General features: G+C 39.0%; 1 protein-coding gene across 2 annotated transcripts in view; it reads left to right on the top strand.

Annotated features, from left to right (window-relative positions):
* The window catches only part of PTN (pleiotrophin), an 85,668-nt gene that overhangs the window by 52,706 nt on the left and 9,977 nt on the right, over nucleotides 1–22,985 (top strand). For both annotated transcript variants that reach the window (XM_006173065.3, XM_006173064.3), the window contains exons 2-4: nucleotides 13,441–13,556; nucleotides 14,415–14,588; nucleotides 16,761–16,922. In XM_006173065.3, coding sequence (XP_006173127.1) covers nucleotides 13,442–13,556; nucleotides 14,415–14,588; nucleotides 16,761–16,922 — 451 coding nt within the window. In that variant the 5' untranslated portion in view covers nucleotide 13,441. The remainder of the gene's footprint in view (nucleotides 1–13,440; nucleotides 13,557–14,414; nucleotides 14,589–16,760; nucleotides 16,923–22,985) is intronic.

Here is a 22,985-nt window from a genome sequence, read left to right as displayed (position 1 = left end):
GACTGCTTTGTCCTGATCACAAAAACAGTAAGGGATGAAGCTTATGTGGAAGAAATCTGGCTGTCTCCAAAGCCTCTTCTCTTTCCATAGTATTAAAAAACTTGTTTTTAATGCCTTATGATTTTCTTTCATATTTGTCTCATAATTGTAATCATACTTGTTATACTGTGTATTTGGCCTTTGTTAAGAAGACATAATCATGTCAAACTATAAGGTATGGAACAGTTAAAATATACACTTGTAAATTTCCTATTTTTGCTACCACAAGCAAAGGCATTTTGCATACTCAAAATATATTTCATAATTACATCACCGACTTGAGACATTTTCCCATTTCTACATTTTGGGAAAAAAAAGTATTGTTTTGTACCATCCTGTCTCCTCCTGGATAGACCTTTGAGATTGGCTAGACCAGTGATTTTAAATGTATTTTTCTTTTTTGACACATGAAACTTTACAAGGAATCCAATAAGGAAAGTAGTTAAAGAAGATCTGCTCTAGGTGAAGGTGAGATAAGAGTGGGAGATCCAGGGGCCGAGCGGTGGCTTTCAACACACCTGCTTGAGATTCTTTAGCACCTGGAGGCAGCCCTTAACTCTCTGGAAATACCATTGCTCTAAAAATCACTGCTTTAGCCCAACTTTATTTTTCTTATACAAATCAGAAGGGTTTTTTTTTTTATGTGTGTGTGTGTTTTTGAGTATGAAGTTTTCGAGTATGAAGTCTTTGAGTCTTAGAACTTGTTAACTCCCAAGTATAGTACTTTGGTAATAAACACCCCTAAAGTGAGCTAAAGTACACACAGCATCCACAAAACTGACAGACAAAAATAAAAACAAAGCCAAAAGAGTAACCAGAGTACTATGCAAAAGGATATCTGGATGAACCGTTGGGTATGGTGGCTGCCCCTTGGGTGGTGACTTAGGGTTTTAGCCACATTTGCACAAGGTGCAGCCTTTTCCTCTCTCCCCGACCTTCCCTTGTTTCTCTTCTCTAGACCAGCTAATGACTCTGTCTCTCTGTCCTCTTCCCTCACAGCTCCCAGGATTAATTCATATCCTTTCTCCTTTTGAGGACCACTCACTGTTACTTGCTACTATATATTATAATCACATTTTGTCACTGAATATATTATAAACATCATCTCCACACATTTGCTTATTTAGTCCCTTCTGCCTGAAGTCCCCTTCCTTCCCTCCTTTCTTTATTTAGAAGACTTCAGCTATTGCTTTAAAAAAGAGATAAAATATACCCAAACCCTCTACCTCACTCAAACATGGTAAGCAAAATTATCACTTGAGCCTGTGTACTCAGATAGCACTGGGTGTGTAATTTTTTTCGTATTTACCCCAGTGAATCATCACACATCACATTGCTCTCTATTTTCTCCCAGTTAGACAGAACTCTCTTAGGAGGAGGGCTGAATCATATCATGCCCAGCATACACCCAGCCCTTAGTAGGTGCTCTAAAAATCAGTGAATAGATGTCTAAGAAAAATGTCCTAAAACAACGCACTTCTCCAGCAGGTGCCACCATGCTATGAAAATACTCCAGCCTGAAAATTCCCTGAATCTGAGATATTGAGTCATACAAAATTAAATGAATGTCCTACTTCATCAGTCTAATTGATATGCACTTAGTTAAAATCAAAGATGGAACACTGTGGAATTCATTTCTGTGCTATGAGTAGAGTGTCCCTGAGGTCATGCACATGTGTGCTTGGGGCACATTCTTTTCAAGGCTTAGTGTTTAAATAAGGCAGCTTAACAAGGGCAAAGTGAAGGGCTGATTTAGCAACAGATACGTTATAAATGTAAGGGCTTCTTTATGTGAGACTTTAGGAATCTAAGGCAATGATCAAACCATTTGAGAATAAATCAATATGAGGATTTTGTGACTTGAAGGAGTCAGTGAAAATAAAGAAAAGTGACCTATAAACAAGGAAAAAAATAGAAAGAAACCTGTTAAATTCCCCATAGGAACAAATATCTCTCAAATGTAACTTAGGAGACAGACGAAATTACTAGTATTAAGTAAATTTATCAAGTGAAAAGATAAAACAAAAATGGCATATTTGCCTAACCGACCTTTTATCTGTAACCTTAGAAGAAAACTGCCTCCAGCAATACTCTATATTTGATAAGCAAGGTGGAGAAAATTGACTCAAATTGAGAAAAATAAGCTACTTCAAAATCAAGGCTCTCTTGCTCTTAAAAAAATAAGAATTAAGATATCTTTTTGGTTATTCTTGCAGATAATGCCAAGTGGTCAGCATATCCCCTGGGATGTCTTTTTACCTTTCCGTGAGCTTACCCATACCTAGGCTTCTATACTCTCCATGGCCAGCCCTACTGCTGTTCTTCAGAGGCCTGACATCCTGGGACAGAAGATAATTAGCAAATAAAAATAAAGATATAATACACCCAACATTAATTTGCACTAAGGAAAAAACAAAACTAAGCGAGGGGGAACATAGAGGTATGAGGTGGATGCTAGTTTAGATAATATGGTAGGCTATCATATTGGATACCAGGCGATCTTTTCCCTTTTTTTTTTTTTTATTTAACAAATATATGTGACATCTACACGTCAAAAACTGTTCTAAGCCTTACAAATGAACATAACAAAAAGATGGTGTTCTGTCCCTTAAAGAGCTTATAGATTACTGAAGGAAGGTGCATTCAAGTGTTTGTGCACACACATGCACTGTTATCTATACACACACACCATCACAATCACACATGCACACACTGAACATTACACTATTATGTCACAGGCTTTTGATGGAATTTCAGCATTAGAGGATATTCTAAATGTCAGTTACTCGAATAGAACCTCAGAAGGTCCGTGGTTTATATTGCTCGTAGTTCTCTGAGATGAGAATTTACTACTTGATAGGTGTTTGGGAGCCAGTCAGTTAGCTAGTGAGGAACCTTCACGGCCTTCCCAGTGTCTTGCCTGTCAGGACAGCAGTGTTATTCTCTACTCGTTTTGAGTATTATAATTACAGTGCATGTTTTGTTTTATTTTATTTTATTTTATTTTATTATTTATTTATTTTTTGAGAAAGAAATAACTCTGTAAAGAAGAGTCAACTGCTAGTACTGGTAATGAAAGAAGAGAAATCAGAAGGACCTGAAAAAGTGATGTTACTAAATATAACGGTTTAGGGGACTCATGTCACTTTTTCAGTTTTATGTGCTATAGTTTAGAGTCAATAATATGCCCCGTGTGCATTCAGTGGTTACTGTGAATAACCCCTGTCTACGGAACGGGCATAGTAAAGTGAGCTCCAAAGACAGAGAAGGCAACAGTTATCTCAGCAAAGTTTTCATCGCAGGTGAAATCCTTGAGCGAAACCTTGGAGGGTGATGTGTTTGCCAGGTAGAGGGGTTTGGGAAGGAGTTTCCAATCACGTGGGACCTTATGAGCAAAAGATCAGTAGATTGAAGTGACATTTCTGGGTTTAAAGAATTATAAGGACTTCTTTCTGGCTAAACATACACAGATTGGGTACAGGAGCCCAGAGGACAAAGTGAAAGGGATTCCTGTGAGGAAGAAAGGTTTTTTGAGGCATTCAAGACATCCTGGCTTTGGAGGAGTACAGATTAGAAGGAAATAAGAAACATAGCAGGAAGGTGAGTGAAAAGATAGAACAATCATCCATGAGAGAAAGAATTGGGTTACCATTTTTGCCCAGTGAAAATTCAGTGTTTTGCCTCATATTATGGGAAAATTCCATCCAAAATGTCAATTTGTTGTCTCAGTACAGTTAAAGACGAAGGGGCAAAAGGGAAGACAATATAAGATAAGAAAGGACACTGGGAGATGACACCACGGGTCTGCCATGTGCCAGGGATTGTTCTGCTTACTTTTCCTGCATAGTCTCTAATCTCAAACTGTTGTGGGACAGACTTTATACCCACGTCTACAGCTAAAGAAAATAAGTTTCAGAGACATTAAGTGTATCGTTTCATCACTTAGCCAGAGTTGAGATTCTAGATCAGATCTGACTTTAAAATTTTTACTTCTTCCTCTGTATCAAGTTACAGCAGATAGACATTAAAAAGATTAAGAGGAAACTAGAAAATTCTAAAATTCTAATAGTGAATCTCCAGTTATTTTTGATAATAACAAATGAAAGCAGTAAAGGAATAATACAAGCAACCCAAGTCCCTTTTGAGTTCATTTGGCTCCAAAAATAAACATATCTTCACATTATAGTCATATTATAAAGGGAAAACCAAATCCATTTCCACTGAATACTCTAAAAAATCTTCCCTTCTCATTACTGAATGCCTTTGTATATTTAAAGTCGAATTTGAAGTTGAAAGCAATTTTCAAGAAACCCACATGTTATTGAAATGATTAATAGGGGACAGAGGTGAAAAGGCTACATGCTTTTAGTCAGAGTGAATTTTTTACTATACTACCAAGTCAGATCACATGAGAAAAGAACACTTAGGGATACTGTGTGCAAATTAAATAAAGTGGTTATTAGTTTTCTTGGGAAAGGTTAACATTTCTTAAAACTACAATTTGGGGGGTTGGTTTAATACTTTTGCAGTATGAAATTATATATTAATACAATTATAAACTGCTAAGATTTCAGGTTTGACTGGGCTTCCTATCAGTGAGCCAATGGGAGTGATAAATTGTTGGTTGTTGGTCAAACCTTAAGTGGATCCAGAGATTGTGGTGGGTTGGACAGAACAAGACCAGTCAGGAGGAGGGATGGTTAATTATTGAATTCCAGAAGAATTATGAAAGCTTGGAGGCAAAAATAAGACTATCTCATCTCAGAAGGGAATAATGAGAAATTAAAAGTGGTAACTGGGAACTCCTGATGCAAAATACTTATCAGTAAGAGACAGCATACTTCCCTGGCTATTTCTCAGTCATAGCCACTCTACCTAAACAGTCTTCTACAAGTCACTCTTTATCACGTTCAAATTTTAATTTTATTCACAAAATTTATCGCAATCAGAAGTTATCTTATTTATGAATTTCTTTACTTTCCTATTTGTTTATGTGTTGTTGTCTAACTGATCCCCTAACTGTGAGCATTGCAGAGTCAGCATTCTTGTCCATCTTGTTCAACTCCTTGTCTCCATTGCCTAGAACAGTTTATGCTACAAAGGATGCAACTCTTACCTACATGTAGTTTTTGAATAATTGAGTAAATGGGCTCACTATTTGTGATGATTTGAATATCAGGTAATATTAACATAAATAAATATTTATAAAGTACTTGCATATTGTAAGTACCAGCAATATGTTTGTTAACTAAATGAATACCTTCCATACTGAGACAAGCTGACCAATCTTCTTTAAGCTAAATTAAAATTGATTTCTGGTAAGTAAGAGAAGATAGGCATTCGGTTCTGTGACTAAAATCGCCTGGAACAAGATTACTAGTAAATGCTCCACAGCAGAATTTCTAGCTATAAGCAGTTTCATTTGCTTTATAGGGAGGGAAATGCAAAATAGTTGTTCTTCCCTTATACTTCATGGCAGTTTGTTCTTATTAGAGTGTAGTGACTCATAATTGGCTATTTGTCAGTGTAAACTTTATTGGAGCACAAACTCCATGAGAACAAGAAAAATCATATGTCTATCTTATCATTTGTCACTATTGTATCCTAAGAATGTAGCTTGATGGTTGGCATGGGGTAGGTGCCTCAAAAAATGTATAATAAAATAATGGACTAATCTGTTTTGTGGATCTTTCTGAATCCTCACGTTAAACAGGGCAGCTTGATAGATTGCAAAACTACAACCCATGGACAAGATTTAAAGCAAAACTCAGGGCAGGTTCTTTCTCACAAACCTCAAAAAGAAAAGTAGGTGGAAGCAAACCACTGTAACCACAAGACCTGCATGCTGTTGGTGTTCGGGCAAAAGAAAGCAGAGGGAAGTGACAGAACATCTGACAGTCTTGACAATGGGAGAACCCCAGACAGCCCACACCCATTTACTGTAAATCATAGTGAGTCAATTTGAAAATAGAAGCTGACCTATCAGGACTCCCTTCAAGACCTTCAAGACAGGAACCCACAATGAGGGTAAACTGCTGGGAATAAAATCAAAATTGATCAGGAGAGCAACAATAGAAACAAAAGAAAGAGAATATCCAGATAAAAGTTAAGAAGAGGAAAACAGAACAAGGATATCTAAGACAGATCAATGCTCTATTTTAGCCATTATATGGAAGAACCAAAGAATAAGTTTTGTGAAGATAGAACAGCTATACATATGAGCAACAGAAATGTATTCAGGTCAAATCTCATATAAGCTATGAAAAAACAGAAAATAAAAAGAATAAGGAGCAAAATATTAGCCCCAAAAGCAGTGAAGGAAAATCTGAACACGCTCAAGAAATACAAAAAACCCAAACCAAAACAAAATAAAACAACAACAAAGACCTGGTAACATACTATTTCAAAATGAGTTAGAAAATAAGGAAATGATACCAGATGTAAGAGAACATCATAAATCATAATTAGGAAGACTCAGGAATGAGGTGACAACTCATGTAAGAATTAGAAATTTAAAAAATAGTTTAGAAGTGAAGACTAAGCTAGAAGGAACACAGGATTAGACAAGCACAAATGATACCTTACGTTACAAACAAGCAGTATTTTAATTTTTTAAAATCTGGAGACAAAAAGGATTTGAGATAAAATTGCAAATATCGAAAATAGACAATGAAGAACCAACTCACAAATAATAGATCTTGAAGGAAAAGAACAAGGAAAGGCAACAGAACTAATACTAAGCATTCTCATTCATTTAAAAAAAATGATCTGAAGCTGAATATTAAAAGAGCTTATGATTATCTGAGAATAACAACCCAAAATGAACAATTCCAAATCACATGTTAGGAAAGTTACTGCACTTTAAAGGAAAAAGATGCCTTGATCATCTCAGCAAAAACAATACTTATAAAAAAGGGAAAATTAGATTATTATTAGACCTTTCAACAAAGACACTTTATGATGAAAGAAAACAGAGGAACTTCTTTTGGATATTTAAGGAAGGAAGCTGTGAGCCAAAGACGTTACATCCAGCAAAACTGACCCTCAAGGATAAAAGGACTAGATAGTCTGTTATCAGCATTCAATAACTCATGTGATAGTGTTTCCACAGCTTTTCTAAGAGTTCTACTAGAGAATCCTTTCAGACGAACAAAATGCCTAGAGAAATCAACATAAGAACTGGGGGTAAACATTAAGTATATAGCTGCTTTTATAACTAAGATTAAACTGGAATTAAAAGGGAGACAGTATAGTACATAATGCCTGAGGACATAGATACTGAGCATCCATTAAAATAGGGGCCAAAAGGAGATGGCGTGTGCAAAAGTAATTTTAATTGCTTTTAGGATTCATAATTGGTAGCTTTAGTATTAATATTGCCATTCTGAGACAGTTGTTTTATGTAACGTGAGATAAATTAAATGATTAATTTTATGGTATTAAATTCTGTTATTCTCTATGTCCCTTCTTAGCTCTGCTAACAGTAAAAGGCCTGGAAATAAAGACCAACTCAGTAATGCTGAGCATCCCTAATGCCCAGGTTTTGGGTTTGAAATATTATCTTGCATTAAAAACAACAAGGCTTTTTGAGGGAATGGTTGATTTCACGTCTGGGGCAGGAAATGCACAAGACAGACTGGGAACATCTCAGCACACAAGATAGCAAGGACATTATAAAAGATTATAAGGGCCATGTCAAAGAATTAAGGAGCTAACTTAATGAAGCTTACACTGGCCAAAGATGGGACAATTAGAGCTTCAATAAAGATAAAAAATGTGATGAGTTAAAATCCACCAACTATGAATAAATCCATTAATTCTTAGTAATATACAAAAGAAAAAATAATTGGCCATATTCAAGTGATGACAGGGAATTAATCATTTATCCTACATTTCTTTATGAACTGTAAACTGGATAACAAAATAATAGATGAGGGAAAACCTCTCTTTATGAGATAATCTCAATTAATAAGTGAAACTGAAAGGACAGAATTAGACTATCACCATTTACAGCCCCCATGACTTATCTGAGGCTGCTGTAACAAAAACACCGTAGATTCGGTGACTTGTTAACAAAAGAAATTCATTTAAGTTCTGGAGGCTGGAAGTCTAATACAGGGCACCGGGATGGTTCGGTTCTGGTGAGAATCCTCTTCTGGGTTGCAAACTGCCGATTTCTCATCGTAGCCTTACATTGTGGAGAGCAGAGAAAGAAAACAAGCTCTCTTGGAACTCTTATAAGGGCGCTGATCCCATTCAGGAGGGATCCATCCTCTGATCCTAACTACCTCCCAAAGGCCTCACCTCCTAATACTATCACATAAAGAGGGATAGAGTTTCAAGGTATGAATGGTACAGGGCACAGACACTCAGTCCATAATATCCCATCAAGAATAACTGAGTGCCAATGGCTGTATACAACACAGAAGTGCCAAAACCAAATACTGCATAGCTCCTGATGAAAGAAAAAAGTGCTGTTTACAGTCTTGACAAAGAATAGGGCCTGAAACTGGTGAAGCATTTGCATCCAGCTGCCAGCCTGCAGCTACACAGGAATATTGAATTGCACCATGCATTTGCAATGATCAAAATCCAGAATATGGGCTACTACTTATTAAATAGCCTGGTTTTTGCAAAAAGTAAACAGCATGAAACAGAAAGGGAAGGGGGACAAATCTGCGTAATAAAAGCAATTTAAAAGACATATCAGTTTTTTAAATTAGCCGTGTCTGGGGAAGCACACTTGACAAGAAATGCAAAGAAATAATTACTACATAAGTTACTTTTGGAGGGATGGGACTGTAATTGGTATGGGGAACATGTAAAGCCTTAGGACATGACTGGAAAAATAACTTATCTTATGATAATTCACTAAGCTATAATAATTGCTTTGTGTGGTTTTCTGTATCTCATGTTTTACTTTCTACTAACGAGGAAAAAAATTTACTATTTCACAGGAACTTAGGCAAGTAGATCACAAAATATCGCCAGAGGTCTGGTGATGTGTAATATGTGATGCAGAAGCGTTGCAAATCATTCACTGATTTCTCTTGTATGTATGAAACTGCTTTAGATTCTGGTTGTTTTCCAGCCCAACTTCTTCGGTGAACTTTATATCCCAGTGGCATAGACAAAGGGCTGAGACATCATTTCAGCATGAATACTAATTCCTCTGATTGATGTCATGTTAGGGGGATATTTTTTGCTGGCAAAAATTTTCCTGAGCAGCCTACTCTGTGCTGGGGCCCTGTCCCAGGTATACGAAATAAAAATAGGGAGGTAGAATAGTTTCACCACACAAGGAACATAATATACAGTTGCAAAGTTCAGTTTTTTTTTTTTTTCATTTCATACATGTTAAATTGTATCAACATTCTCCCTAATTCTCAACATGGAGCCTCTTGACTTCAGCAAACTCCAAAGAAATACTGGGGATGAAGGTCCTTGAGTTTATTTTAACATTTCAACAAGTCAGAAGGCAGAATGAACATGTGCCCTAATAAAGCTGAACAAGTCTTTAGTTGACATTAATTATACCATATGTCTCTCTCTTTTATTTGTTTTTTCATTTTTGTCTTTTGCTTTTAGATAATATTAGATAGCACAAAGTGTGGTGGTTATTATTTCTTACTAAACAATACTTCTTTTTAGTAAGAAATAAGAGTGTAGGGGAGAATTAACTTTATTCTGTAACTAATGATTTATTTCTTGATTTTCTGGATTAGCTCTGTGTCTACATCTTGCATTGTCACAACAAACCTCTCAAGTTGTTGTTATAATCACTCCCACTTTGTAGATGTCAAAACAGAGGTTCGAATGGCTGTGATTTGCCTAAGAACATTCCAAAAATTATATGGTGGAGCTGAAGTTTAAGCCAAAGCTTCGGCCTCCAAATCCTGTATTAGTCATTCCAAACAGATCACTAAGAGACAGATTCCAGCATCCTTGCCTTTTGTTTATGCCAGATGTTAATTATCTTTAAAAATTCTAGATCTCTTAAAATGTTAAAGGAAAAGAGAGCTCTCTTTTTTCCTTCTCACCAAGCGATTTCTCTATAGAAGTGATCAGGATTTAATAAATTCTCACTTTTCCCCTGAGTTGGTTTCTTTAACTAATTTCCTTTCATCTTTGAGCTTTATACTTATTAGTTATTGAGATAACTCAACAATAATTTCCAGACCCCACCATCCATCTATAGTAGTCTTCAACTTAAACATTAAACCCTGTAAATAGCACTGGGAACTATATTCAATATCTTGTAATAACCTTTAATAGAAAAAATGTGAAAACGAATATATGTATGTATATGCATGATTGGAACATTGTGCTGTACACAAGAGACTGACACATTGTAACTGACTGTACTTCAATAAAACAACAACAACAACAAAAACCTGTAAAATTAAATCTGTCAGAGCAAGAGATGGCAGTAGGAGGAGGTGGAAATAAGTATATTATTCAAAAGAACTGAGCTGACTTAAGGCTTATTCTTCACTGTTTTATTTCCCTTAGTGTGAAAAGTAAGTCATGATCCTGACCACTTCCTTAAGGTCAATGTTCTTGCCTCTGTGCTCTGCTAGTAACTATTGGAGGGCAGGCGAGGTTAAACTATATCCAAAGTGCTTTTGCCTCTGTTTGATGTCAAGGACAAATAAACAACCAGCGATGCAAGGGGAACTGTTATCTACACATGTTTAATTACTCGAGTTTTTACCGCCACGAGGCACCAACATGCTACCCGGGTATTGTTTGGGCACACCTGAATTTTTGGGTAATTTGAGTCACCCCTTTTCTAAACCTTCTTACTCTTTCTTTTAAATAAACTTTTTCCATTTGCTCTACCCAGGAAAATCTTAAGCTGTCGAAATATTGGTGTAAACAGAATGGCAGGCAAAAACAGGAGGAAGGGGGAAAGAGGCTGAGAAGACAGATACCATCTCCAACTCAAACCTGTTGCTGATCACATATTTTGTACAGGGGACTCCCTGTACACATGGACTTGTGTGCATTTTTCTTTAGAACATCTTAAAGCTGAAGTTAACCATTTACCCACTAATTAAGATTCTGAATTTTTCTGAATTCAGAGGAGAAACAATATAGAATAGCTTGCACTTCCATGCCACTAACTCACCAACTCCCATCCCAAGTCCTCTCCTTCCTTCCTCTCTATTCACTGTAATCAATAGACCACTCTAAGACTCAAAAAAATTTTTTTATGGTTAGGATATTCTGGCCCATGTGGAATTTTTTTCTTGAAATTAAATGAGTGTAACTTGATTGAGGGAAAGGTTTTGGAAAATAATCATAAAAGTAAGAACTTGGCAATGTCAAACTAGAAATGCCAAGGTTAAAACAGCCAGCAATAGCACCTTTCTATTAATAACTCTGTGTGTGTGTGTGTGTGTTATTTATGGAAGAGTCTTTCTACTTCTGCCAAGTTGCCTCATTCCTTCAGTAACCGCCTATTCTGCTGTGTATGTTACAAGGCTCTGCAAGGATCGCTCCATTGCTTCATCAGAAAGTTCTCTCTTGAGCTGTGCTTTTCATGATGGAAATTTCTGAATTCTCACAATAAGCTAATTCACAATGTAAATACTTCAGGTATGCATAGGCAATTGTTAAACATAAAGGTGCATTCCAGCTTGGAAAGAAATACATTAGAATTTAGAAGTTCTGAATTTAAAAGTTAACTCACCCTTTAAGAAAACTCAGATGAGAAGTTTCTGCCTCCAAAGTGGTCAGTCACTGAGCGTGTGTTCTCAGACAGCCTTTGGAGAAGACAACAGAAGAACTTCACTTTGGTTTATTACATCTAATAATTGTAAATGATACTTGAATGTGTGATATATGTATTGTAGCAAAGACGCACCGGGGCTCTCAACTCTGAGAAGACTCGCCAACCAGTTAAGTCTAGACTGGCTTCTCATGTCACTGATGGCCAATGAAAGTCGTAGGAAGTCTCAGAATTAGTAATAACTTTTCTGTCTGACCATCAATGAGGTATAGTTATAAAAATTTAATATTAAGAGGAAGAACAAAGCACCTAATTTTAGGTTTTAGAAAGTGATGGAAATGCTGAGTAGCTAATTAGGACTTAGGATTCAGTGAAAGGACCTGAATGACCAAAGTATTAACTGTCATTGGTAGATGAAATATGCTTTATCCAGACAATGGACTACAAAGTCATCAATTAAAAAAAACAAACACTAATAAAGGATAGCATTTCCAATGTCACAGAAAGGGAGAAAAATTCACTGACAAGGATTTAATTTCATAGATATATTTGAATGAGGAAAAACAAATTGCAGAACAGAGTGATCTCAATCCCTTATACATATGAGAGCTTTCATAGTTTACACCCAAGAGACTGTAACATCATCTAAACTAATCTGTGTCACTTCTGGGAAGAAAAAGTCCTCAGAGCTTATGAGCATAGGTCATTACTCTCATTTTCACTTGAAGTATAAAACGCCAGGCACATAGCAGATAGAGATGAACGACTGCCAGGTAAGTTTCTGCAGCCAGTGAAGTAGTGGGCTGTCGGGGGCTTGGACTGACACTTCTCAGGTTTGCTTGGTAAGGCGGCCATACTGACACACAGCCACCACAAGTGACTTCGAGTTCCAGGGGCATCTTTCTAATGTTATCCTGGGAGTTTGATTCATATCAAATATGGAGATATTCAAATTATGAGTGAGTGTAAACTCTTCATTACATCCTAGAATTCAGAGGATTTTCAGCACAGGTGAGTTTGTAAGTGTGCTTGGTATATATCAAAGATGTGCTCACTTTACTTCTGTTTTATGTTTCACTCTTTGGTGAACCAATAAATAATGGAACAATGATGATAAGATAATCATAATTATGAAAATGATTAAAAAATCGGAGCTATTGGTCATTACTGATACATCTAAAGATAACAGCAAACATATACTTGCATAGGTAATCCATTCATTGTGTCCATTCGAGTTATCCATGTGTACTACAATACCATGGTTATCTGTAGGAAGTGTCAGGAATCATAGGGATGACTATAGGTAAATGACATTACCAAGTGTCACTATCAGCGAGATTTACTGTGGGAATCTGCCCCAAAACATGCCATCAAAATTATTCTGCTTCCATAATTCTTGAATCATACTTAACAAATGGCTATGTGAAGTCTTATATCGAGAACTGTTGTGTTTTGTCCCTGAATACGTGACTGATTGCCGAAGAGAACTTATTTCAGTGGCTGTTGGAGAAGCGATAGAATTCTGCCCGATATAATTGATATAAATCTCCCTAAAAATCTAATATTTCAGGAAAAGGAAAATGGAGCCCTTTGTTCAGGAGTTCAGTGAGCCCTCCTCCCTGACTTAGGCTGAAACCACCTTCTTCTGTTTCTCTGTTTCTCCCTAGAATGCAGCCCCAACAGTACCTGCAGCAGCGTCGAAAATTTGCAGCCGCCTTCTTGGCATTCATTTTCATTTTGGCAGCTGTGGACACTGCGGAAGCAGGGAAGAAAGAGAAACCAGGTAAGCAGTGCAGTTACGAGCACAAACCTCCTCAGTGACTGATGTCCATCTAATCCAGCTACCTGATTTTCGTCCTTTTCCCCTCCCTCCCTCCCCCACCTTTCCTTCCTTCCCTCCTTCTGAGTATTTAGAGGAACCTAAGTGACATCCCCTCCCTTCCCCCCCATCGTAAGTCCTGAAATACAGATGATGACCATTAATGTAATGACCGTATTAACAGCTACTAAGTACAGGAAATGATGAGCAATCAGGTGTTTTACTTATGCTGATGCTCTACCTCAAAAAGGGGCCCGCAAGGAACTTTGGTTTTATCTCATATTAACAAAGGAGGAAACCGAAGCTCAGAGAGCGTGAAGCACCTTCTCCGTGTCACTCCCCACGTCCTAAGGAGGCTGTGGAGCTGGGAGTCGGTTTACATCTGTGACCCACCACATTTACATTGTGCTATTCCATCCACGCGGCAGAGAAAGGAACATCGCCTTCCGCTGAAATGGATAACATGACAACTGCTACTGCTCATACAATATCTTCTCATTTTTAAAATTTATCTGGTTTGACTGTCTTCTCTTTTATAGAAATGTCTGCTTCTAAAAGGAGATGTCAGCAAATCACTTAGCAAGGTCCCTGGCACATAGTAAGAGTTAAGTTAATAGTAGTTCTAGCTTCTTTCTCCCTTTTCCTCTTGGTCATCGATTGAGCCAACTATTCGGCTAACACCTCTCCCGCTCCTACTCTGCTGGATGCTGGAGAGAGAGGTGAGAAGCACAGACCAAGCAGTTAAGGCTCTCAGGAATGAATTTAGTTATACCTAGAAGCTAAAGAGTGCTCTGGGCATTGATTATCTTTCCTTCCTTTCAGAAAAAAAAGTGAAGAAGTCTGACTGTGGAGAATGGCAGTGGAGTGTGTGTGTGCCCACCAGTGGCGACTGCGGGCTGGGCACCCGGGAGGGCACCCGGACCGGAGCGGAGTGTAAGCAGACCATGAAGACCCAGAGATGTAAGATCCCCTGCAACTGGAAAAAGCAGTTTGGAGGTGAGCCCCACCCCTCCTGTCCTACTGATTTCCTCGTCCGCCCTGGGATAATCCTTGCATTCTTCCACCAAATATCTTTTTGAGGCTGACTCTAGTTATTTTAACAAGTTTATTTTATCAGATACAAAATAACCAGGCATCTTGCCTAACCCTGCATTACTCAACTTCAGTACTACTAACGTTTTGGAGTTTTTTTTTGTCCTGGAGAGAGTGCTGTTCTGTGCACTGTAGGATATTTAGGTGTGTCTCTGGCCTCCACCCATCAGCTTCTGGTCGTGCTCCCCACCTCACCAGCTGTGACAACTGAAACTATCTCCAGATGTTGCCACATGTTTCCTGGGGAGTCAAAATAGTCCCTGATTGAGACCCAGTGCCTTACCAACAGGGATGGAAAGTCCACCCTGGAGCCCTCCTAACGGTGTCCGTCCATCCAGCTTCTCTTTCCTTCTCGTTCTAGATTCCTTTGTCTTCCCTTCCCTTTTCTTATTTATTCTCCTCCTTCTCCAGATCTCTGTTACTTTCAGGGCCTCTCTCTCTTTTGCTCCCTCCTGACTCTCCACACCAGTTCATAGATTTACTTACCAAATCGAGCAGGGCTGCTGTAAGCCACGTTTCATAGACTTCCTCTCACTGGCTATTGCCAGTTTCATGTGGACCTCATCTACCTATTTGGGAAGGAGTCTCCCAGCACTTCCAACTTTAAGCCCATTATTGAACACCCAAATTGCCTGTTTTTTTCACATTCTAGACACTTTGTCTTTCTCAGCCATGGTAGAGCATGATGCCCCAGTTTTCTCACTGGTCTACAGAAACGTACTCTGGCCTATAGGCCAGAGAAGGACAACAAACATACATGCTGTATCTTTTTCATTCTCTATAACCTTTGAGGTATGTTTTATGAATGGAGGTAAATTCTATAAAGGCATGGTGAAATTCAGATACATTTGATCTTTAATTATATATGGGTTCCCTAAAGACTTATGTGCAAAGCGTCTTTAAGTTTGTCTTAAAGGTCTTGTGTCTAGAATATACAAAGTACTCTCAAAACTAACAATCCAGTTGGAAAATGGGCAAAAGACATGAACAAACATCTTACCGAAGAGGATATCCAGGTGGCAAATAAACACCCGAAAGGATGTTCCACAGCTTTTCTCCATTAGGGAACTAAAAATGAAAGCCAATGAGATATCGGTGAGATATCACTATATACTACCCTCCTATCAGAATGGATAAAATTAGAAATAACCTCAAATGCTAGCCAGGATGCAGAGAAATTAGATCACCCACGCCTGGGTGACGGGGATGTAAAACGGTACCACCACACTGGGGAAGAGTCAGGCAGCTTTTCATGAAACTAAACTTGTGTTTGCCGTACAGTGCAGTGGTTTCACTCTTAGGCATTTATCCTAGAGAAATGAAAACTTACGCTCGTATAAAAAACCTATACGTGGATGTATATAGCATTTTATTTGTTGTAGCCAAAAGCTGGAAATAACCCAGATATCCTTCAACTGGTGGATGGTTAAAGAAACTGAGGTCCATCCATACCATGCAGTAGTGCTCAGCAATACAAAGAACAGGCTTTCGGGACACACAACTTGGATGGACCTCTAGGAAATTCTGCTGAGTGAAAAAAGCCAACCTTAAAAGGTATATGCTGTATGATTTCACTTATATAACATTATTAAAATGACAAGATTATAGAGATGGAGAATGGGTTCGTAATTGCCAGTGGTTAAGGAGGTGGGAAAGGGAGAAGGTAGCTAAGCTGTGACTAGAAAAGGAAAACCCAAGGGACTCTTGTGTTAGAACTTGCTCGAATATCCATGGTGGGGGTACTCACCCATCTACACATGATAAAGTCGCACAGAACTAAATGTATGCACAAACACATACATGAATGAGTGCCTGTGAAACTGGGGAAACCTAAATGACTTCCATGGAATATCCAAGTCAGTTTCCTGGTTGTGCTGTTGGACTGTAGCTCTGTGTGACAGCACAACTGAGGGAAACTGGGTGCAGGGTCAGTGGGATCTCTCTGTGCTAGTTCTTACCACTGCACGTGAACCGACAATTACTTCACTACAAAAAGTTATAGACAAAAGTGTGTCTTCTTTCATGGCACGCCCAGAGGAACTCAGAGATGTCTCTTTGGTCCTACCCTGCCTTTAGCGGAGTGCAAATACCAGTTCCAGGCCTGGGGAGAGTGTGACCTGAACACAGCCTTGAAGACCAGAACCGGAAGCCTGAAGCGGGCCCTCCACAACGCGGACTGCCAGAAGACGGTCACCATCTCCAAGCCCTGTGGCAAACTGACTAAGCCCAAACCTCAAGGTGGGTTCTTGCCGTTACCACAGTTTTAATGTGAACGGAATGATGGACTCAGGTGGGATCTTCAGATGTGCAGACTCAAATTTTCCAGAAGGAAAACTTGGGTGAATTACCTTCAGAAAGGGATTGAAAAATAAATACATTGAACATCACGTGAGTACTTTTCAGCAGGCAGTTGGTGAATTCAAATTGAAGTCCTCTGCACAGACAGAGGGACTGAAACAGTCTCCTAGCACAAATAAACCACTTAGCAAAACCGCCAGTTAAAACTCTATGCTCTAAATATATAGCTCTGTGTTGGCTATAAATTCCAAGCCCCAAACCAGGACTGCGTCCTGACAGGAGTGAACAAGCTTAGGAAGACCACGAAGCTGAAGGTTTAAAGTCAGGCGTCTCCTAGGTCATCAAGCATTTATCGTTTTTGTGAAATCAGTTAATTTATTTTCCATCTTTCCATTTTCTACCACCTGGTAAGTTCTGTATTTCTTATATTTCTTTCGGAGCCTTTCTATTTGTTTAGTTAGATTAACTTATTCAGTACATTTATCATGGAACTTCAGAATTATGTGGAGCTCTCTTTCTAGTCATTCCCAAAAAGTCAGACTCTGCTCTTATGCTGGAGAAAGTCAGCCAAACAATATCATGGCCATGGTTTCATAAAAATAGAATCCCAGCTGAGGGAAGACAAGAAGGCAACAAATTCTTTTATTTCACGGTTGTATAGTCTCAGTTAAATCCCCCAAAATTAAAATGTTGAAGTCCTAACCCTCAATACCTCAGAATGTGATTATATTTGGAGACAGGGCCTTTAAAGAGGTAATTAAAAGTTAAAGGAAGTCATATGGGTGGGCCCTAATGCAATATGGCTGGCATGTAAGAAGAGGAGTTTAGGACACAGACAAACACGGAAGGAAGACCATGTGAAGACACAGGGAGAAGATAACCATCTACAAGCCGAGGAGAGAGACCTCAGAAGAAGCCACCCCCAGCAAATGAATACCGTGGGCCTCAGTGAACTCTAAATTAAAACATCTCTTTGGCCTCTGTTTATACTTGAGCTCTGAAATGGACCTGAAAACTCATACTGGCCAGGTTAATTATAAGTAGAAACCCAGAAAAATGAACATGAAGTCCATAATAAATGAAAATAGGAAAAGAAAATCCCCAGCAACTGGGGAGGATTGGCTGACTTGCTGCTAATGGTTAGAATGGGCTCATTTCACAGGGAGTTGTCCATAGAAATGGTTACCTTCAACTTCAGGATGGCCAGATGCAGGCTAGACCTGCAGGTGCACATCTAGGATTCAGGCTGCCCCTTACAGGTCAGGGAAATCTCTGCGGCTTGTAGTGTGTATTTGGAAGGCATGACATGGGGGTGGGGTCCTTGCACTGAATTCCTTTGCCAGCTGTACACATGTCACTTGTCTGGAGACAAATACACAGATCTAATGAAAAGTAGTAGCCTCATCTCTTCAGTGAGATATTCCCCAAACTGGAAGAACATCAGAGATACAGTTTCCAAACTGATTGATTTTTAACCCAGTCAGAAAACCAAAATATTCAGCATAAATATAGAGTCAAAAAGAAAAGGGATTGAAGATGTCTCTGTGTTCCAGCCCAGTGATTCACAACCTGGGATACATGCTGGAATTTTCAATTGGAACTTATAAAAATCCTGGTGTCCAGGCATAAACCAGACCAACTAAATCAGCATCAGTAGTTTTGAAAATTAAAATATTCCTTAGGAGATTTCAGTATCAGCCAAAATTGAGAATTACTGCTCTCGTGGGAAATTCAGAGACCACACATACACAGGTGCACATACATACACACACACACGCTCAAGCACACCTGCTGTCCCTGTTCTCTCGGGGGATAAGAGAAACTGCAGCTTAATGGCTGGGGAGGAAAAAAATGGAGCAGGATTAGGTGGTGGATGGTGGTGGGGCTAGGTGTATATGGAAAATGTTGAAGAGTTCGGATTAAGTCAAAGTGGGGACATGATTAAGAAAGACCCCTCAGGATACTTGGTGAATACATTAAATGAGTTCCTTTTTTAACTGGACTGGTGAATAGTTCACTCTTTTACGTTTTCCATCCAGTGGCATGTAAGGAAGGTTAGAAGTTAGGTTCAGGCTTTACCTTGAAAAATGGTAGTAAGCATATATCAAGTGGGTAGAGACATTCTGTAATTCTTTATATGTCAAAATTAAGGTGTGTAATTCATTGGAAATGGGGTAAGTGAGTTCTGTGTTTCACAGAACTGCCAGTTATGCACTTTGTAGATCATTAAAATGTAGCCTTCTGTTTGTGCATAACATGCCTGTGTTAAAACTAACCAGTCTTTTCCCTCTCAACAACGGAGGTTCTACGGATGCCGTTTTGGCACCAGGAACTCTGCACAAAGAAAAATCTTTACTACGAGTTGAGCTAGGGAGAGGTGTCAGATAGAAGGTTTTCTTCATGGGATTCACACACACTTTCCAGGACATTCTTTTTCTTGGTTTAAGTAAAATGTCCAAATAGAATATGTGGGTTGTGTATATTTTTATACTGTTTTTCTCAAATAGCCATGAGTGGACATTCTGGCTTTCCCTTTGTGAAGTTCTACACTTAAGAGAGCTCATTTAATTCTCATCAATGGAAAAACAAGTAATAATGAAAGGGAATCTCTGCTATCATTAGTATTGTTCTGTTTCTACTCTTGCCCTTTGCTATAGGTGTTTTACAAATATTATCTTATAAAATTCCATATATCCTTGAAAGTAGGTATTATTATGAGAGAGGTTTTAGTCATCCATTTCTAAATTATATACCCAGAAGAGGAGAGAATATTGGAACTCTTACGTAGACATAAGAATTGAAAGATGCAAAGTTGGAATGTAGCTTTCCTGGGGTGGGAACGGATTGCTCTGGGGATGGTCACTGATTGACTAAAAGACTGTAATTAGAATTTGCTTAATTGCTGCCAGAATCTGGCAGGGATAGATTGGTGAGAAATTATGTTGGACACTTGAAGTTTTCATTTCTTAGGAAAAGAGATTGCGAGTATTAATGGAAGTTTTTAATTAAGAAAATCCTATATCTGTCAGAGTTTTTAGTTGCAGCAAGATCTAGATTAGCTAATGAAGCAGAAAGGGGTTGATTGAGGATGTCATGCAGCTCACAGAATCTCCAGAAGGGCCAGAGAATTTGACTAGGACCTAGCAAGTTGGTAGGATGGGCCCATCTGAAGCGGAGCTGTGGTCCTAAGGAGTGTTGTGAAGCTCCTTTTAATACCAACAGGCCAGCTTTGCATGCATATCTGTTTCCAAGTTTGTCTCACAGAAGGTTATTCTCAAATGGTTTCCAGGACAGGCAGGGGCGGGAGCACATGGATGGATGTCTACATTACAGGTGGTCTAGGCAACAGTGTTAGTCCCTCCTGCTGTCCTGTCCACCAATTCATGCTCTGCTGTTACCAAATCCTTGTTAAATTTCCGTGCTCACCATAACCCCAATCCCTTAGATTTCTTCCCAGCTACTTCTAGAAGTTTTGCCATGTTGCTGCTTTTTTTTTTTCTTTTGGATCACACCTAGCCCTCTCAGGTTTGACAATTTATTTTTAAAGATAAAAAGAAAAGCAACTTTTTAAGTGAGAGACTCAGCTGTGTGCAGGACACAGCATTTGGCAGCTGATTATTAAATGTGAAAGAGGGTCAGTAAAGGGATATCCCCAGCATTCTCAATTCTCTCCCGCTACATAGGTTCTTTTGTTAGTTCTTTTAAAGGTAAAAGAGGCTCCCCTACATGTCTTTCTATTTTCTGGGCTCTGACATCCCTTGGTAATGAGCAGGGCAACACCCTGTGATGAGCTTTGCTGGACTGAGAGATTTTAACTGTGCTGGGAGAGGTGAACGCACAGACTCCCACTGTAGGCCAGCCTGGGATGGGATCCCTCCCCCTGTGACCCACAGTGGGGTTGATGGCTGCTGCCCTTGGATTTGACCAGAAAGAGGCAGCCTAGGGTATCTTACGGGACTTCTGTTCTTCTTGATCAGAGGGAAACACTCATTCAGTTTGGCCTCAAGGTTTTCATTTCTTTTTTACTCTGTTTGAGGAAATCTTTGAACATCTGTATTTAACTTTCCATCTATGATACTGTACTTGAAGCAAGAAGATCTAATTCTGCCCCTTCCTTATTAGAATATCTGTTTCATCTTCTGTAAACAAAAGTCTACAGTGAATATCTCACAGCACTGTTGTAAAGATGAAGTAACTTACATAAAAATGCTTGATAAATGTGCAGTATTCTAAAGACCATTTCCTTCCTTCCAAATGGAGATGAGTGTTTCCCTCAGCATCTTTTCAGGCAAAAAAATTATAGTGATTACAATAATACTAATTATAGTTAATATTTCTTGAGAGCCTAGTAGGTTTTGATTACAGTTGAGTACATTGCTCATATGCTGTGTCACTGAATAGTCACAAGACTCTGTGAAATAGTTACTATGATTATCCCTCCTTTTACATATAAGGAAACTGAGGCTCAGAGATGCCTGATGTAAAGTGATACAGCTAATAAGCAGAGGAGCCAGGACTTGAATGCAAGGCAGTCTGACTCTAGATCTCCTGCATTATGCACAGCTCCTACCCCTGTATATTCAACACTGGTAGCTCCGTTTCTTATCTAAAAAAGATAAGAATTTCAGACCCATTTATTCTTCCTAGAATCCCTCTTTTATCATGGCTTCCCATCAGCCCCAGGTCCTGGCTCCTTAGCAGGACATGCTGCTCATGTATCATCCTATTTGGCTTTTGCTGGATCCCTGCTCCAGACGTTGCCGTGTACTCTGCCCCAGCCACACCAAACTCCCGGAGGTGGCTTAATGGGCCATGATTTCTCATATGTCCATTTCTCTGCACCTGTGGTTCTAGAAACCTGGAACCCATTCTCCTTCTTCTATACCTCCTACATTCCATTCTGTAAAACCCAGCTTATTCATTCAACAAATATTCTGGAGTGGGTGCTATAGGTTAGAGTTAGCATGAGGTATAAATCAATGACCTCTATGGACCTCTAGTGCAATAGGAGAAGCCCGAGAATGAATTCCAATGTCCTGCACAGAGTGACAAATGCTATGAAAGAGAGAAGCATCCGGTGCTTTGGCATTATTTCCAATTTTCTTGTTTATTTCTAAAATCTATGAAAAGCCTACAATGGAGCAGGTGGTACTGCTACGTTCTAGTGGTGGGTAGATAATAGTGACCAAAATAAATAACTAATAATTAAAATAAGAACTACATATTGGGGTAAGTAGTCTTAAAATCTAAAGAGCCAAGTGTTCGCGGGACTAAGAGGAGGAGGGGCCAAGTTAGAGTGACCAGGGAAAGCTTCCTTTGAGAGGCAACTTCTGAACTTGGACTAGAAGACAGAGAAGCAGCTAGCCGTACTAGTGTTCTAAATGAAACATGGGGAAGTTCAAAGTCCTTGAGGCCAAAAAGAGCTTGTTTTGTTCAAAAATTAGAAAAGAGATCAGTGTGAACACTTGCCAGACTTCCCTTCCCAAGCCTGGAGTGGCTGCGTTCTCTCCGACGGCTGACTTCTCTGTATTCATCCATCCTCCACAGTGAGTGCACATCTGCCTTGCCCCACACTGACCCTCTCGAGGTCAGGAGCCACAACCCATTCACCTCTGTGAGTTACTGACCCTAGTCTGTGCGAGGAGCTCAACAAATAGTACTGACATGAGGAATGAATGAATGATGTGTCCAGGTCTGGCTACACTATCCTGGTCTGGCTCACTAGAGCACATCATTCATTCACTGGCTACAAAAAAAAAAAAATGTGCAGAGAGATCACAGGTAAAGCACAGCGCACTCACCTGGAAGAAGAGCCACCTGGGTGTTTTACTTCCATCCTTATTAACGAATTTTTAGTTCTAATTGTCGTGACAGATGTTAGAACCAGGAACTATAAATATTTGCAGGGTTTACTTCACACTGTGTATCTGCCTTCATCTCCCTTGGTAAATTCCACGCTCAGAGGCTCATCAGCTGTGCACACACAAAGCAGATATATAATAG

The sequence above is a fragment of the Camelus ferus genome, chromosome 7, assembly GCF_009834535.1.
Source record: "Camelus ferus isolate YT-003-E chromosome 7, BCGSAC_Cfer_1.0, whole genome shotgun sequence".
In the NCBI taxonomy this organism is placed as follows: Eukaryota; Metazoa; Chordata; class Mammalia; order Artiodactyla; family Camelidae; genus Camelus; species Camelus ferus.
This window is presented reverse-complemented; position numbering and strand designations above follow the sequence as displayed.